The following is a 17066-nucleotide window of genomic DNA, read 5'->3' on the forward strand; positions in this document are numbered from 1 at the left end:
ACTATGAATGAACACATGTGGAATTATGTACTTAACAAAAAAGGTGTGAAATAACTGAAAACATGTCTTATATTCTAGTTTCTTCAAAGTAGTCCCCCGTTGCTTTTTTGATTGCGCTGCAAACCCTTGGTTGGTTAGGCTGTGGAAGGGCTATTTGACCCAGAAGGAGAGGGATGGAGTGCTGCACCTCCACAGCCGCCGGACCTGAACCCAATCGAGATGGTTTGGGGTGAGCTGGACCACAGAGTGAAGGCAACGTGCCGCAAGGCTGAGCACTCTGGACTCCTTCAAGACGTGTTGAACCATTTCAGGTGACTCCCTCTTGAAGCGCATCAAGAATGCCAAGAGTGTGTAAAGCAGTAATTAGAGCAAAGGGGGGTACTTTGAAGAAACTAGAATACAAGGCATGTTTTCAGTTATCCACACTTTCTATATATATATATATATTATTATATATTATATATATATATATATATATATATATATAATATATAATATTACTATATATATAGTGTATATATATATAATATATATTTTTTGTGATCAATACTTTATTTTTATTTATTTATTTTTATATTTTTTACTTTTTTATACATTTAGAAATTACAATCAGTGACAAACAATAGACCGAGGATGGGAACGCGTCCAACGACCAAAAAACAGGGAGTTTAGACGGAAGGGAGGGAAGACAAAACAACACATGCAGACAAAGACACATACACAGACAGACACAAGACAAGTGACCAAACACTTGCACAAGCAACTGCAAACTGCAAGGCTGTAGCACAAGGCTACAGACCTGACCTGGCGCTCAATGAATGCGTGCCGAAGGTAGTTACATATATATACTACATCCAGGAAGGAGAGGGTCCATGCACGGATGTCTATGCATGCATTTATGACTGATAGTTAAAGAAAACAAAAAGAAATACAAAAAGTCTGGCAGCGGTGGGATTCGAACCCACGCCATCGAAATGACTGGAGCCTAAATCCAGCGCCTTAGACCACTCGGCCACGCTACCATGTTAACCAACAGAAACACAGTACACAATTTATGTAAAATACAGGTATATTCTACTCTATTGGTTAAATGTCTTTAAGGTTACAAACTGAACGGCAACGGTTGCACAGAAATACTAACGTCTCATTGCTAGTTAGTAAAGTTAGCTGGGGTAGCTAATAGTCGCGCTTTGCCAGACCATTCCACACGGGGTAGCTAGCGTTAACTACCAAACTCAATTTGGTAAACATGCTGCACATAAATAAGTTAGCATAGCGTCTTGCATTTTGTTCTGTGACATGTCACCTGTTGCACTCTACCTAATATATAACTTAGCGTTACCTATATGTGTAGTCATAGTCGGAAATTTTGGCTAGCTATCCAATTTTCCTCACGAGGTGGAGTAACGTTACGTAACGCTGATTTAACGTAAGGTAATTTGTTCAGTGCGGCTTTCAAATGGTCCTCCGTTGTTGTCACTACAATATTCACGCGTTAGTATTTATATAATATTACATTTTAAATACAAGTGTAAGTTTAAATAACTCTTAGTCTCAGCCGGCTTTGAATTTTTGATAAAGTATTTACAGCTCGAAAGATTCTTCTACTTTTTGCCTATGTCAGCTGTCAATGTCTGTCTTATATTTCCGATAGCCCTGAAAGCAGCAGAAGGCTGGAGCGGGGGCCACGGGGCTGTCAGAAACCAGTGTTGTACGTGCGGAGGACTCACGGTGCCGTGGCGGACGGAACACACCTCTCAGGCCGAGCAGCTAGTGGTGTGCGTCGTGCGATACACTGCAATATTTGATATAGATCATATACCAAGTAAATACAGGGTCAAAATCGCCGATACCAGAATTTTTTAATAATTGAGAAGGATGAATTTACATATTAGCCTAAGTGTTTTGTGATTTTACATTTGGATTATTTATAAGTTAAAACCAAGGACAGAATTGTCATTTGCGTATATATTTGTTGTGTTACCACTGTATCTTAAAGCCTTTTTACAAATTATAGAGCTGTTGTTTCATTTTCGGCCTGAAAATATAGCCACACAGCGCTCCTCTTCCTCTCTGCCATTTTTCTGCTCCGTCTCTATACTGTACTGTGCTCACTTCTTGGTGTGTGTGCTGCTCGGCTGGCCGCTGCTGGGGCCCATAGATCGTTAATATTAAAATATACAGTCGATGCTGGGGCCTGGCTGCTTGCTTGCTTGTTTTCCTGGCGCCGCAGAGTCACGTGACGGTACAACATCAAATCACAAGAGGGGGGAGGAGGAGCAAAGTGGCCCTGCTCCGTGCCTGCTCCGCGCTGTGACAGGACCACCACTTAAATCAGCAGCACTTACGTAGACAGTCAAATCTCTTTTTTGATGAAACCTAAAGGATCGATCTTATTACATTGGTCAGTATAAATACCAACGTTGGTATCGATATTATCGATATTTTGGATCGATCCTACCTCCGCTATCGGCAGCCGCGTCCCCGGATCATCAGGACACATTGGAGAAATAGGACCGATCTAGTCGGGTCTTGGGGGGCAGATTTAAACTATATCAGCTGTAACCCTGTCAACTCTAACTTCTAACTGAGACTGTGAGGCAGTCAGTCTGTCTGTCTGTCAGTCTGTTAGATTGACGAATTGAAGGTGTGTTTGTGGCCCAGGATAAAAGGTAGGTTGTTTGTATACCACTTGCATCTTACCACAAGTAACAATAGACGAAACCAAAGTTAACCCTTTGGGGAAATTAATGTTGTAGCAAGCTGTAACATAACAAACAACATGATTGCTGCTGCATGATTTCTATGAGAGCACATTGTGCCAGCAGGAGTGCAGGGACTTTACTTTGCTTGGTTCTGCGTCCCTCTCCACCAGCCAGCTGTTATACCGAAAATACGGAAACACACTTGCCCTGGATTACAGTGAAACGTTTTAGTGCGTACAGTACTGAATAACATAGATGTTAGTTGCTTTTGCGTGCTTAAGCTTACCATTGATTGACCTTACTTTTATGCCAATGATTATCACCTTGCAGCCACATTTAAGATAACACAGACAACTTTCTCATATATGGCATTGGATGCATACATATGGTTGTGCAGCCATGATGCAGGTTTGTTGTCAACAAGTACTAACATGGCTGCCACAGATTAACTGTAAACCTTTATGTAGCTTTACTTTCAACTCAAAGCAATTCACTGCTCTCTGTCTACTGACACTCCTCACTCTCCTCTCTTTACAATACAACAGCAGGCATCATGGAGGATGATCTGATGTTCAGCATGGAGGACGAGGGCAGCGCCAAGAGACCCCCTGTTCAGCGACGTGCCCCCAACCAGCTGGCCTCATCCCTTAGTGACGCCAACGCCAGTGATGACGACGATGACGACCACTTCATTTGCCCCATCCTGGAGGACTCCGCCAAAGAAGTCTGTCACTACCTGAAGAATCGGGTTTACGACCGGCAGCTGTCAAACTCTCTACCGAAGAGCAACTTTATGTTCAGGGTGAGCCCTTCCCACTTAAAAAGTGCTGGAGGATTGTTTAGTCATGCTCAAAAACAAATTTGTATTTAGTTTTTTTGTGTTCATGCACTACTGTAAACACTCAGTTTGTCAATTTTCTGTGACACACCTCTTTCCCTTATAAGGAGAGATGATCTGTACGTGCCTGCATACACAAATCAGTATCAGCTGGTCAGACACCTCTTAACTGCACTCTCTCTAAAGAACAGGAAGTACCAGAGTAGTTGCCTGTAAACACGTCTTTCACGTCTTCTCAGATTCAGGCCTTTTGCACATGAGCAGTGAGCTACTATTCAGTCTAATCGGAGGCATTGGGCACCAGCCAACTGCTTGGATGAATGGCCTAGTGTTGTTGTTTAAACCAACAAGCAATTCATGTTAGTTGGAGTATTTAATATTCTTGACATTTGTTTGTTGACAAAAAGCCGTCCATTTTCTTTACCTTTCTACATAGAATGAAACAGAAACGATGGCAGAACCTCAGTCGTACAATGTTTTGTCTCAGAGCGCACGGGTATGTTACAGATTAAATTCTATCTTCCTCCTCTCCCTCTTCACCAGTGACCATATCGCCTTCCTACTTCCCACACCACTCTGTAATTTACTGTCCTTTTCCTTCACTTAAAAAAAAAAAATCATTTGTGGTGACATACTTTCCATCTACTCTCTGTTAACGACTGATGATGTGTGTATTCTAATCATTACATCCTCCCTTCCTTCCTACTGTATTTCCATGCTTCATTAAATTAGTTTACACTAAACAAGCACATCGAATGTTATGCTGTTATTTTAGACAACTACACTGAAAAACAAAATTATATTTTTCTGGAGCAAATGTGCAATTTTCTTTGTCTTTTTGGTTTTAGAAAGCACTTTTTTTTTATCAAAGGTGCTGCTGCTCTAAATGATTGTTTTAGAAAATGACACAAATCCCACAGAGAAATTTAAGTTTAACATCTGTTTTGAGCATGGCTGTGCACTAAAGAACCATACCAGGCTGCACCATTTGATCCTTAAGTCTTGTGACCGGGCTGGGATATCTCTGACAGCATGGAGAAGGTGCACACTTCTGCAGGTGAACGAGGTCTGACGTAGATGTGTCTTCTGCTCCTCGTCACAACCAGACGTGACACTCCCGTTACAATTCTCTCCACGTATCTCCTCCTTCTAAATATAAACATGTCTAATTGCTAGGGTGGTACGAGGGCGACGTGCAGGATAGGTCAGGGTTTGGGTTACTTGTGCAGATTTGAATTACCAATGACACTTGAACTGTAAGTCATTTCAGGAAAGTTATTTTTTAAAAATGGCACAACTGCAGATGGCCAGGAAACATCACACGGTGATCACATTCATTTTAAAGTAGCAGTGAGTTCTAATGAAGTCGAGACCTTGGTTGACCCCCAATTGATAATGTATCGTGAGGCGTGCCTCATTCTAAAACATTTTGTGAGTTAGATTTCCATGTCATTTTAAAGATTGTGTGTTTTATCCCTGGTTTGTGTTGAAGATATGTGTTTTTTTCTATCCTGGCTTCTTTTTTTACTTCCTGGTTTGCACTCTGTTAAAAAGTAAAGAAGTGTCCTCCTTAGAGCAGGCTCTAGATTCCATTGGTGTGTCCCTGAGTTGTGTTGATGAATGATCCACATTGTAGGCTTCCTTAGCTCTAAAGCCGATTCAATGCAAATACTTAGAACGAAAGAAAGCTGAACAATTTGGTCATTTAGTGAGCAAAATGTTTTTTCTGAGAGAGCACAAAAAAAGCATTTGAATTGCCTTCTCTGAACAAATTACATATCCTTTTTTTTGTTGTCGCATCAAACAGCTTCCCCTCTAGCAAACCTGTTTGTGAAACACATTTTTCATTTTTTTTTGTTGTTGCATAAAATCACATTCTGTCAGCTTATTAGTCGTGTTTGTTCATTGCAACAGGATCATTGGAAAAATGCGATCGAAAAAGCCAAAGCCAGGCCAGACCCCTGGGCCGAGTTTCATCTGGAGGACATCGAGACTGAACCTTGCATTCGTTACAGGTACCAATAACTCTGTGTTGTTGGGAATCTAAAGCGGTAATATACCTTTTTTTCATGGCAGACATTTTGATTTGTTGTAGCAGGAAAAGCACAGGTGAAACACATTTTGTTAAGTGTCCCAGTAAGCCATGCCAATGGGGCAGCATGCACGGGACAGACTGAGATAAGTTGCAGGAAAACCAAAACAATTCGCTAAAAAGATGCTAAATTGTATGCGTTGTAGAGTAAACCTCTATTTTTGGGCTCCCGCTCTCCCAACTGAGCTATCTGGGCACCCAAAAGTAGAGGTTCATTCTACGAGGCAGCGGGTCCGGGTTTGACTCCAACCTGTGGCCCTTTGCTGCATGTCATCCTCCCCCCTCCCTCTCCCCTTTCATGTCTCGAGTTGTCCTGTCTAAGAAAGGCCTAACAATGCCCAAAAAGCAAAGAGGAGCTGCACAGTCGGCTGATAATTCTCTTTTTCATCACTACGAGGGACCACTTTCACATCATACAGTCTTCTGACCAAAATATTGATAAGTAGCTTAAGACGCAACACATTTCAGTGTAAGTGGACCCTAAGAGATTCCCACGTTGCTCATATCTCGGTACATGGTGCTAATGTTAACTGTTGACAAACATTACTGAACTTTTGACTGGGCACATTGACGCCCTTTTCTCACTCAGTCATTTTGGTTATCTCGTACTGGAGGTGGGACACTGGAGTATGCACTCAGTTATTATGGTCAACATGGCAGCTACATATACATGGGCAGTGTTAAATCAAGGTGTCAACACATATTTGAATGGGTGTGGGCAGAAAAGAAGGAGGGTAATGAATTCCTGCGTGCGTGTGTGCATGCATGTGTGTGTGTGTGTGTTAGGCCTGTTACATTACATATCAGAACTTGGATTCGACTGACAGGAGGTGGGATTTGCCCTCATGTTCTCTTTTCATGTGCTATTTTTACCCACATCAGAAAATCTCACTCCTCCTTTCCTCCATGAAGCAGCCCTGTAGTATGAACTAGATGGAATGAATGTCACGGTACACTGTGTTCCCTGGCCCCAAAGGTTTGTTGGCAGAAAAGATATTGGACGGGGAATAGAGCTTTTCTTTGAGTGGCGAAGGAAAGCTTAACACTGAGTCACTAGTTTAAAGGCACTTCAGGTTACAGATGTGAAGACTTGCGGCTGCACCTACAGTTCTTGCAGCATTTATTAAATCAGCACACACGCCCCCCCAAGCCAAAGAGACACACTGACCCAGGCATACAGTGTGTACACATGTATCGTCATGTTGACTGTATGAGTTCTTCCCTGATTATACAAATTCCTTTAACGCTAAAGCCAAAACAAATGAAAAGAGGACACACACATTAAAATATCACACATCTTCTCTTTTTTAATTTTTTTGAAACTGAAGTAAATTCAAAAGAGAAAGGATTTCAGCTCAGTGTTAGAGCCCATCCAGTGTGAGTTATTTGTAATGTAACAGGTGGCAAAAACAAACAAGTACCCTTTGTCCCCACAGAGCAGCAGGGTCACTGGGTCTGCTCTGTGGGGACCTTGACCCACAGATGGACTGTCTCACAGCTGCTCTGCTGGAAAGGAGATGCTGTTTTACAGAGCGACAATTTCAAAAATGTTAACTAAAAAGATTGGGCTGCCATTTTAAGATTATTTTAATTATTGATTTGTTGTTTTATCTCTTGATTTTTCTATATACTTCTCTTATAAAGTCAGAAAATCAATCAAAATCGGCATCACATACTGTCCACAGCCCAAGCTGACGTCTTCAGATTATTTTGTTTTGTGCGGCCAGCAGTCCAAAACACAAAGATTACACTTGAGCCTGAAGGGGTCTGCACCAAGTTGCAAGGCAATCCATCAGATAGCTGTTGAGAAATGTCAGTCTGGAGCAAAATGTTGGACACAACAACTGACATTCCAGTCTGTAGAGCCACGCTGCAACATGGCTAAAAACCAAACTTTCTATGTGATGAGATAGATTTGTCCTTAGAATCCAACATTTTGAGCCACATTTGAGTGAGCATAATCAATATAACCATCTTATTTGGACTAAAGTCACTGTCCCTTTTTCGCAGGTACAATGCCATCACAGAAGAGTGGGTTAAAGACCAGGTCCATATCAAGATGGCTGCCCAGGTATTACTGCTCCCTGAAACCAAATCATTTTACCAATTTTTTTAAAGAAGAATTTCCTCATCTCTTTGTCCTATTTATTTATCTCAGCCGTTTGGGAAAGGAGCCATGAGGGAGTGCTTCCGAACGTAAGTTGAAATATTTCTCTATATTTATCAGGTCTCATACAGCGAACAGTGCCCTTGAGATGCAGTAACGAAGGCCTTTGTGGTCTCAGTAAAATAAACAAAGCAGTTTATGTCCATGGTAACGTAGAAGTGGTGCAGGACACATTCTTCACATTTCTTGCACCAACTCGCTGACAAATTAGAGCCAAAGATGGTACTGAAAATATCCCAGTAAACCAGCTGTATGGCCGCCATTGAGTCCCTGGATGATTTAACACTGCTCTGCTGTGTTTTGGCTTCTGCATGACACTGCAGAGTGAAAGGTATAATAGTCTTATTGTTTATGTTTATTCCTGTTATGTGGGAATTGTAAAATAGACTTCAGCTGAATCCCACAGAAATGTTACACTCTGACAAAACTCGGAGCTTAAAAAATAAATCACCCAGCTCTTACAAGCCCAAACTAGTTCAAAAAGAACATGTCTACCTGTTGGATTTGTACACTCAGACTGTCACCCAGGTTAATGCTAAGAAAAAAAAAAGTGGCTTTAGTTATGTATATTTATAAAGTTGTTTTATTTTTATCTCTGAGTCTACATTTATATGTAACTGCAATGCTGCTCACTACTGTAACATCTTATTTCTTATTTCCCCTCCAGGAAAAAGTTGTCGAATTTCTCACACTGCAGCAACTGGAAGTCAGCATCTAATTATGTGACCAAGCGTTACATGGAGATGGTGGACAGAAATGTTTACTTTGAAGACGTCAAGCTGCAAATGGAGGCCAAACTCTGGGGAGAGGAGTACAACCGCCACCGACCTCCCAAACAGGTACAGGAGAAACATCTACAGTCCGCTGGCGTTAAAAGGACAGGACAGGACAGGACAGTACGGACAAAATCAGTTGATTCTTCCTCACAAGCACAATCCCATAGCCCTTGTTATTTTGACAATGGGAAGTATTTTAGTCTTAGATTAAAGGCTAAAACTAATGCTTATTTTCATTATAGATAGGTCGTTTGATCTATAAAATGTCAATAAATCGAGACTTTGCAGAGCCCAGTGTTTGTCCGACCACAAGTCCAAAGGTTTTTTTACTTGAAAAATGAATCAAACAAATGTTTTGTTATCAGAATAGTTGCAAATTATTTTTTCTGTTGATTGACTAATGAATTAATTGATTTATTGTTTCAGCTCTATATTTTTAACTACGGATTTTTAATATGTTTTTGGATCTGTATCAAAAACACTTGCTGGCACTGAAGGTCCTGTACTGCATATATGTACTGGTTGTTTACCTCTCTCTGATCCTCAGGTGGACATCATGCAGATGTGTGTGATAGAGATGATGGACAGACCAGGTAAACCTCTCTTCCACCTGGAACATTACATCGAGGGCAACTACATCAAATACAACTCCAACTCCGGCTTTGTGAGGGACGACAACATCCGACTCACTCCACAGGTAAGCCACGTTACCTTTCATGTCAGAGCTAATACTTAACCTATATACTTACTTAACTTAATAATAATTTCTTTTGTATCCATCAGGCCTTCAGTCACTTTACTTTTGAGCGATCGGGCCACCAGCTGATCGTGGTGGACATCCAAGGAGTCGGAGATCTCTACACTGACCCTCAGATCCACACAGAAAGGGGGACTGACTTTGGAGATGGAAATCTAGGTACAATTTTCTTTTGATACTGATAAACTGTGGCTAAACAGTTCGAAATTATTCAAGAGACTCCATCCTGATAATACTTGTGTTCCAGGTGTGCGAGGCATGGCTCTGTTCTTCCACTCCCACCTGTGTAACAAGATCTGCAAGAGTATGGGCCTGACACCTTTTGACCTTTCCCCTGCAGAGAAGTCTCAGCTGGACTGCACCGACAAACTGCTTGTAATTTAACATTTTAATAATAATAAAGGAAGTGAGAGCCAGGGCCAGAAGTTAGCTGCGGGTCGGGGTAAAAATAGTTTATAAAAATAATGAGTAGAATAAATCAAAACGGGGGGGGAAATGTCCCTTACATTTAGAAATGTTTACATTTGCCATATTTCGGCATGACTGTGTCTGTTCTGTCCTGTATTAGAATTAGTGTTTGATCAGAAAACAACTAAATACAGTATGTAGCCAAAAAAAGTACAAAGAAAGAAAAAAGAATGAAAAGTGCACCACATGAATGAAATCATGCAGTAATACAACAATGTCCAAAAAGTGGTACCTGTCCTGCTCTTCTGCACACACTCGCTCTCTAACTCAGTTGCAGGATTAGCAGAAGACGGATGGTTTACTTGTATCTTCTGTGTGTTCGCTAGTTCTGTGGCTGTTTCCTTTATACAGATTGATCTTGTTTTATTTCAGCGGTCAGCCCAGACGGTGCTAAGGGGCTGCGAGGAGCACTGCGGTTCTCCTCGTGTTCGTACCATGTCAGCAAGCCGGGCACCTCTGCTGTTATCCCGCTTGTCTGAGACGTCTTCTGCAGACGAGAGCATGAGCGACGTGGACTCAATCCCTTGCTCCCCTCTCACATTCCCCTGCTCCCCTCAACCTGCACATGGATTTATGGGAAAGTCCCCTATCGGTACATCCATGAACACTTTTATTATTACATACTGCACATGTGTAACAGTATATTTGAATGTGGTTTATCATGGTGTCCATGTTGTAAATAGTGTTGTATTATTTCCACATTTTACAGGTTTTTCTTTTACTGGAATGTACGAGCATGAAAGAATCAATAATAACAACAACACAGTGGAACACAAGGTAAGCAAATGCAACTCCAAACAAATAACAGGAAAATGACCCAGAACCAATTTGTCGTTTTTAATTCAGTTTACCTCAGGTCCATGTTGAGTCCCCAGAGCTCCGTGTTTGGGTCTTTTTTAGTCATCTATTTACTTTTCAATAAGCAAATGAGCAAATAAAATTTGGGTCAAAGGTGAACAAAAGAGTTAGTCTTGGCTAAAAGTGTTGGCTGCGGTATAATACTCATAATGATAATAATTAACTTAATTTAAATGCACCTTTTACACGGAAAAATCAAGATTAAAATATTTCAGTGCTACAGTTAACTTTATACTTAGGCCATACAAAAAAAAAATCTCCAGAATTAAACAGGATAAAAAAACATAAAATAAGTAGTATAGATACTAAAACTAAAAAAATACAACCGTGGGATAACATTAATGAAAGGCTTTATAAAAGTTAAGAAGTTGTTAAAAACTGAGCCACTGCAATTTGAACCAGCCAAAGTTATCTGGTTGTTTTTTTTGTTTTTTATTAAACCCAAAGTGCAGTAATCTAGACATGATGATGTAAAAGCATGACTGACATCCTCAATATCAGCATGAGAAAGAAGAGACGGGATTTTTGAGATGCTCCCCAGCTGGAGGAAACATGATTGAACTTTGAGCTATACTGCCTGCAGTGCTGCCACATAACTCGCGGGTCACCACACTGTTTTTTCACATTTGTATTTCCGTCTGCAGGAATCTGATAGCGGCGGGGACAGCGGCTACCCCAGCGAGAGGAGGAGTGAGGGGGATCCAAATGACCATGTAGACGGGGTAATGATTTCCATTTGACATTCATTTTGTCCAGAAAAAAATTCCAGGTTTTCTTTTTTTAGCAGTCCGTCAAAAAGACCGTTAACCTATAGATAAACAATGCCAAGAAATGTATTTGTTTATGTCTGACTTTTACCAAGTAGACATACAGTATAAGATATTGTAGATATGGTATATAAACTGGATATATAGACATATTTGTAAGCATACTCTGGCATGTTATCTGTCCTCTCAACAGCTGTTGGTCTGTTAACATTTCCTCTTCTCCACATGAAGTCTGACTGTAGGTTTTATAAATGCTCTTTGTTTCACCCCGTAGGTCCATCATCGCATCCAGAGACATTATTCTGAGTCAGATGAGGACAGTGTCAGACGGGTAAACAAACATAGAGACAACAGTGTGTAAACCTCATAATCATCATCACCATCATCATCAAATAATCCTCCTCTAATTTTTCTCATCCTTGTCTTTCTTCACTTTTCCAATTTACCACCAAAAGCTGTTCCTCACGTTTCCTCTAATTTAGCTTCTCCTACTCTTTATGTTCCCTCATTAGAGGAAGATGGTAACTCCTCCAAGAGTCTCTGCAAACTTAAATACAGACAATGCTGATAACGATTGGGTGATTATTTGCACGGAGGCTGGTGAAGCCAGGTGTTCACCTGCTGTCTTAGTGCTATAAAGCTTTAAGCGTGATTCTCAAGCGGAAATTTGAGTACACAAGCTGCCAGGGTTTCCATGTCAACTCTTCCTTTATTTTTTATAGTGAATGAAAACCGACTGAAAATGCTAAATACAAAGAAACAAACAACATTTCAAACCAAAAAACCATCAACTTCTGTTTCACTAAGTCTGCCATCTTGCTAATGACAACTTTGTGTGTGTGTGCTCCTGTTCCCATTCTTTACATGGCTTTTGCATTCACTGAGGCCAACAGGGATGAACTCCTCCAGCTTTGTGTCATTAATCAGTAAAAACAGAACAAAAGCAGACTTGTCTGGATGGGTTCAACCCTGAGAGTGATTTGTCAGCCAGCACTTGATTTGCCATCCTCATTTAATTAGTTTTCTGATTATTGTAATAAAGAACAGGAGGTCACATTTTACCCTCATCATTCGTTCTCCTTCCTGTATATCTCGACTGCCTTTCTCTACTCAGCTGACGGAGGAGAAGTGGAGCTTCTACCATTCGTCTCGCTCCCACGTTCATCGGCCGTCCTGTGTGGCCACCGAGGTGGAGCGACTCGACAATCTGCTGCAGAAGAAGATCGGCCAGTCGATCCTTGGAAAGGTAAAACTTCAGATTGGTTGGTTTGACATTAAAAAAGATTATACATATGGCTGGATTGAAATCAACTCACACTGCCTTGCCTAAAGCAGCAATACACCATAAGATTATTAAATTCTACAAAACTCACACGTAACGACTATTTTCCCCAATATACACAGATGTGTTTTGTCTTAACAGAGAAAAAGGAGCACATATTAAATGCTGTCTCCAACCTATGAATTTTATACAGTACAAATCTACCGTATAGGATGTATACTAATCTTTTATAGAACACCGTTTTAGCTAGTATACAAGAAATTGACATACTTAGTGGTTTTATTCTATCTGGAAATGATACATGTTCAACATGTTTCCTGAAGATATAATAGCGTTTTGGTCCAAGTAGTACTGAAAAAAACAGGTAGACGGAATTTCACCAAAATTGGAACGCATGGTCTGATGGTCTGTTATTGATTTAGGTTAGTTTCATTGGTTGAATATATTCCGGATGTCCTTCCTCCTGAACCAGGTCCACCTTGCGATGGTGCGGTACCATGAAGCGGGTCGCTTCTGTGAAAAGGACGAGCAGTGGGATCAGGACTCGGCCATGATGCACCTGGAGAGAGCTGCGCAGTGCGGAGAGCTGGAGGCCATCGTAGCCCTGGGACAGTGCTGTCTGCAGCTGCCTCATCATATACTTTCAGACATAGAGCTGGAGGTACCACACAGTTATTTGGCCTTTTGGGTTTTTTGCACTGTGCAGCCTTGTGCTTGCTCTAATATGTCTGTGTTGTTGGTAGGATAATGCTGGAAACAAGATGAAAGGTTTTAAGTATCTGCTGCAGGCTGCTGAGGCTGGTGACAGATCTTCTATGATCATAGTGGCCAGAGCCTTTGATACTGGGTTCAATCTGTCCGCTGACAGGTCAGTGAATGTTATTTTACCTCAGTATGAACAGTGGGCTTGTATTTTTAAGTTTGAAGTCAGTGGATAAATATATCCTGATTAAACACAGAAATTCTAGTCCAACAGTCATGATAATGTCGCCCCCTACAGGGAGTTTTTTTTTTTTTAAAAGAAGCACAATTTTAACTATGTTTGATGCTGAAGGTTTGTGCATTCTTGGTTTTTATTTCTCAATCATCCAGAATGCAGGACTGGGAGGAAGCGATTCACTGGTATGACAGTGTGTTGAAAAAGTCAGACTATGACGAGGGGGGAGAGTTCGATGGGACGCAGGACGAGCCCCGCTACCTGCTGCTGGCCAGAGTTGCAGAGATGTACCAAGTGGGAGGCTACAACCTCAGAGCAGACCCACAGAGAGCAGGTTTGACTCTATTCTCCCAGCCTCACTGTGCTAAATATACTTCAATATACCTGCATACTTTTAGGAATTACTCCACTGGAATTTGCTCTGTTTCAACCAGGCAAAAAGTAATAGAAACTTTTAAAATCACTGCTGCATAATCCATGTGATGTCTCTGCTGTTAATCCATATGATCTCTCCACAACATGGCTAAATACACTCTTTCTCTCTCCATCTCATGCTACTGCTTCCTTTTAGCTCCAAAGCGCTGCTGGGAAAAGGGGTGTTTTGCAATTTATTTGGAAAGCGTTGCCCAACAATCTCAACAATATATACTGATAAAACAGCAGAGTGGTTGCTCTGTGTGGTTTGAGAGACACTCTGGGTTGTCATTGTGATCCATTGTAATTGCTGTGATTCTTAACAGACTGACCACAGCTTCAAATGTTTTAGAGCTTACATTTATACATAAGAGTTTTTTTAGTGCAATGTACCTATCATGTAGAATAATATACTGAGAATCGGCAAAATTCAGAAAAATGTAGAGACTCACCAGCCTTGTTCTAACGGTATTCTATCACGAGTTTCCATTAACTGATGCAGAGACAGTAGTTGCTTCCCCCCTAACCTCACCTGCCATCCCTCCCTGCAGGTGATCTGTTTACAGAAGCAGCAGAAGCGGCCACGGAAGCCATGAAAGGACGATTGGCTAACCAGTACTACATGAAAGCTGAGGAAGCCTGGGCACTAATGGAGGAGTGATACTGGACACACAATTTTATTAAAAAAAGGAGGAGGAGGCCACAGGAGTTAATATTTACGATACAACCTGAATGGCTACAGTTTACATATTTTTATTACAAAATGTTTTGCAAAGTGTGTGTGTGCGTGCGTGTGTGTCCTGGGATCAGACCTAAATCCGGTTTCTGCTCTTCTTTTGTTGCTTGTGAGTCATCCTGGCTTTTCTTTAATTTCCTGTCTTTGATTACCTTTTGACTAAGTGAATGTGGTTGTATGAAAGAGAATGTCTAAAGGATCAAAACAAAGAAAATGGTTTACCTACTTGGCCCCCAAAGTTATGTTAAAAGAATGCATGTGAAAAAAAAATATATGGAGTATAAAACTGTTAAATAAAGTTTGCTTTTTATTGGTGAACACTTTTTCCTGTTTTTTTTCCTCTCTGGTAGACAAGAGCTCTGTCATTAAATGTCTGTTCTGAGTTAATTTGTTATTCACTGAGAGATGTAAACATTAAGGTGTAGTCACTTTAAATAAAAGCTATCAGTTGTTATCCCTCTAAGGTGCGATGAAATAAATATGTTTAACTTGTTGCAAATATTACAAAATGGCATAAAATTGGCCCCCTACAAGGTAGCGTGGCCGAGCGGTCTAAGGCGCTGGATTAAGGCTCCAGTCTCTTCGGGGGCGTGGGTTCGAATCCCACCGCTGCCATAATCTTTTCATACTACCAAATCTACTTAATCAATGTTAATATACATAAACGAATTTACACTGGACCAGCTTTAAACAAAGTTACATACCGTAAATAATGTTAAAAAGATTAACTGGTCTCGCTGTGCATTATGGGCACGAGCTCCTCCCCACGTGTCAGTGTGGAGCGGAGTCAACATGGTAAGCTACTGACACCGACAGACTTCAGCAGCCCGAGTTAGTTAGACACTACCCAACATCTTTACGCACCACATTTCTGGACTGTTAGACACGGATGAGGTAGCTACAACGGTACCGTAAAGTGTGCAGGTGAGCACTAAATAAAGTCTGGATGTTATTTTATAAAACGCAACAGGAGCTTCGTGACTTTACTGTGTGTTATTTTGACTTGCATGTTAGTTATAACTGTCTATGATTAGCACGCCAAGCTAGCTTGCTAATGCTAGGCTAAAGTTGCCTGGCTAGGCTTCTTATCACCGGCTACCTGCATGTTCGCTAGCTAGCTAGCTAGCTAGTTTCGTTGCTTAGCTAGCTGGTATACGTTTTGTAGCTGACGTTACAGGGAAATAAATGTTGCGCTTGTTGCTTTTTGTCTTGCGTTCTTTTACATGTGTAACGGTACATTGTTCAAGTCAGAATTGAAATTTAACCAGCAGTGTAGTGCAGGCCTGTGATGATAAGTGTCTGTGAAGGGATTGTTGCTAGCTTGCTAGTCAACCTAACTTAGCCTGTTATATGACTTTTTCCCCCTACGAATAGCGTTACATTTCTGTACTACGTATTATAACAATCGGCTTTTTACGTGTTAGCTATATGTAACGATTGTTCCAGTGTTTGGATGAAGAGCAGTCATTCAATGTTGATTGCATTGGCTTGCATCATGTGAGATCTACCTGGTTGTGTCAGTGATCGCATCACTTGACAGACTGCATGTTCATGGTCTGGCTGTGGGCCATCTTTTGGGATGTTCGTAGTTAACGTTAACTCTGGTGTCGGTTAATTGAAAACAGATCCTCTACTACAGAGCTCAAATAGGTTAGCAACCCAAAAAGAAAGTTGTAATGATTCTGGTTTAAAATTGCTGAATGACATTGTCCTTGTACATGCACACGCCACCAGTCATCTGTTGTCTTTTTTAGCACCTGTCAACAGTGATGTGTAGCTGTAGAATACATGACTGTAACTCTGTGCTTCTTTGTTTCCAGGTTGGATCTCTGAGATCTGCTGCTCCTGTTTCGTCTCCTTTCCTCGCTCAGTTCACATCAATATGGCCAGCGGGGATGATGATGACCCCATTATAGAGGAGGTATGTCCGCTGGCTGAAGTTAAAAAAAAAAAAAAGATAAGGTTGAAGACAATTTAACCCACAATTAATTTATTGTGATCATTTTCTAAAGTTTGAGTAGCTTATTGCTCTGTGCCAAAGATCATTGTTGTTAAAACTCTTCAATGAGCTACACCATTTCACTGGGAGGCATGTGGCTTTATCATTACAAAAACACAGTGTGTTTGGAACTTTATCTTTTCAACAGCTCACTAAAAATATATCAATCCACGGTGTGAAATAGTCACTAAGGCTTGGACGGTTACCACAATACTGCTGGCAGAAACCGGTGGGACCCGGGTACACCCATCTACTGTTTGGAGAAGTCTG

The 17066-nt window shown here is 41.0% G+C and overlaps 2 protein-coding genes, 1 long non-coding RNA gene and 2 other non-coding genes across 13 annotated transcripts in view; 3 read left to right on the forward strand and 2 right to left on the reverse strand.

The window, feature by feature from the left end:
• Positions 1 to 940: 940 nt before the first annotated feature.
• trnal-uag (transfer RNA leucine (anticodon UAG)) lies at positions 941 to 1022 on the reverse strand. Its single transcript has one exon. It is a non-coding gene; the product is annotated as a tRNA-Leu (tRNA).
• Positions 1023 to 1602: 580 nt separating this feature from the next.
• Positions 1603 to 14980, forward strand: eef2k (eukaryotic elongation factor 2 kinase). Of its 9 annotated transcripts, none has more exons than XM_032503137.1 (20): positions 1603 to 1825; positions 3251 to 3507; positions 3980 to 4039; positions 5458 to 5558; positions 7646 to 7706; positions 7794 to 7831; positions 8470 to 8641; positions 9126 to 9275; positions 9362 to 9494; positions 9583 to 9710; positions 10176 to 10395; positions 10513 to 10580; positions 11306 to 11383; positions 11703 to 11759; positions 11941 to 12006; positions 12543 to 12674; positions 13183 to 13371; positions 13454 to 13578; positions 13803 to 13981; positions 14613 to 14980. In XM_032503137.1, the coding sequence occupies exons 1-20, from the start codon at positions 1618 to 1620 to the stop codon at positions 14720 to 14722; spliced, it is 2532 nt and encodes an 843-aa protein (XP_032359028.1). In that variant the 5' UTR covers positions 1603 to 1617; the 3' UTR covers positions 14723 to 14980. The 9 variants fall into 9 exon arrangements, with proteins under 9 accessions (XP_032359028.1, XP_032359031.1, XP_032359029.1 ...); XM_032503144.1 differs by lacking the exon at positions 1603 to 1825 and adding an exon at positions 2197 to 2672; XM_032503145.1 differs by lacking the exon at positions 1603 to 1825 and adding an exon at positions 2197 to 2647.
• On the reverse strand, positions 2002 to 12548 carry LOC116671773 (uncharacterized). Its single transcript, XR_004327355.1, has 3 exons — positions 12259 to 12548; positions 10036 to 10043; positions 2002 to 2095 (listed from the first exon to the last, which is right to left on the reverse strand). It is a non-coding gene; the product is annotated as an uncharacterized LOC116671773 (long non-coding RNA).
• A 350-nt stretch (positions 14981 to 15330) lies between the features above and the next one.
• Positions 15331 to 15412, forward strand: trnal-aag (transfer RNA leucine (anticodon AAG)). Its single transcript has one exon. It is a non-coding gene; the product is annotated as a tRNA-Leu (tRNA).
• A 119-nt stretch (positions 15413 to 15531) lies between these two features.
• The window catches only part of polr3e (polymerase (RNA) III (DNA directed) polypeptide E), a 15426-nt gene continuing 13891 nt past the window's right edge, over positions 15532 to 17066 (forward strand). Inside the window, exons 1-2 of the mRNA XM_032503162.1 lie at positions 15532 to 15721; positions 16618 to 16718. Of these exons, the coding sequence (XP_032359053.1) occupies positions 16680 to 16718 (39 nt within the window). The 5' untranslated portion in view covers positions 15532 to 15721; positions 16618 to 16679. The remainder of the gene's footprint in view (positions 15722 to 16617; positions 16719 to 17066) is intronic.

This window comes from Etheostoma spectabile, chromosome 21, assembly GCF_008692095.1.
Source record: "Etheostoma spectabile isolate EspeVRDwgs_2016 chromosome 21, UIUC_Espe_1.0, whole genome shotgun sequence".
Lineage (NCBI taxonomy): Eukaryota > Metazoa > Chordata > Actinopteri > Perciformes > Percidae > Etheostoma > Etheostoma spectabile.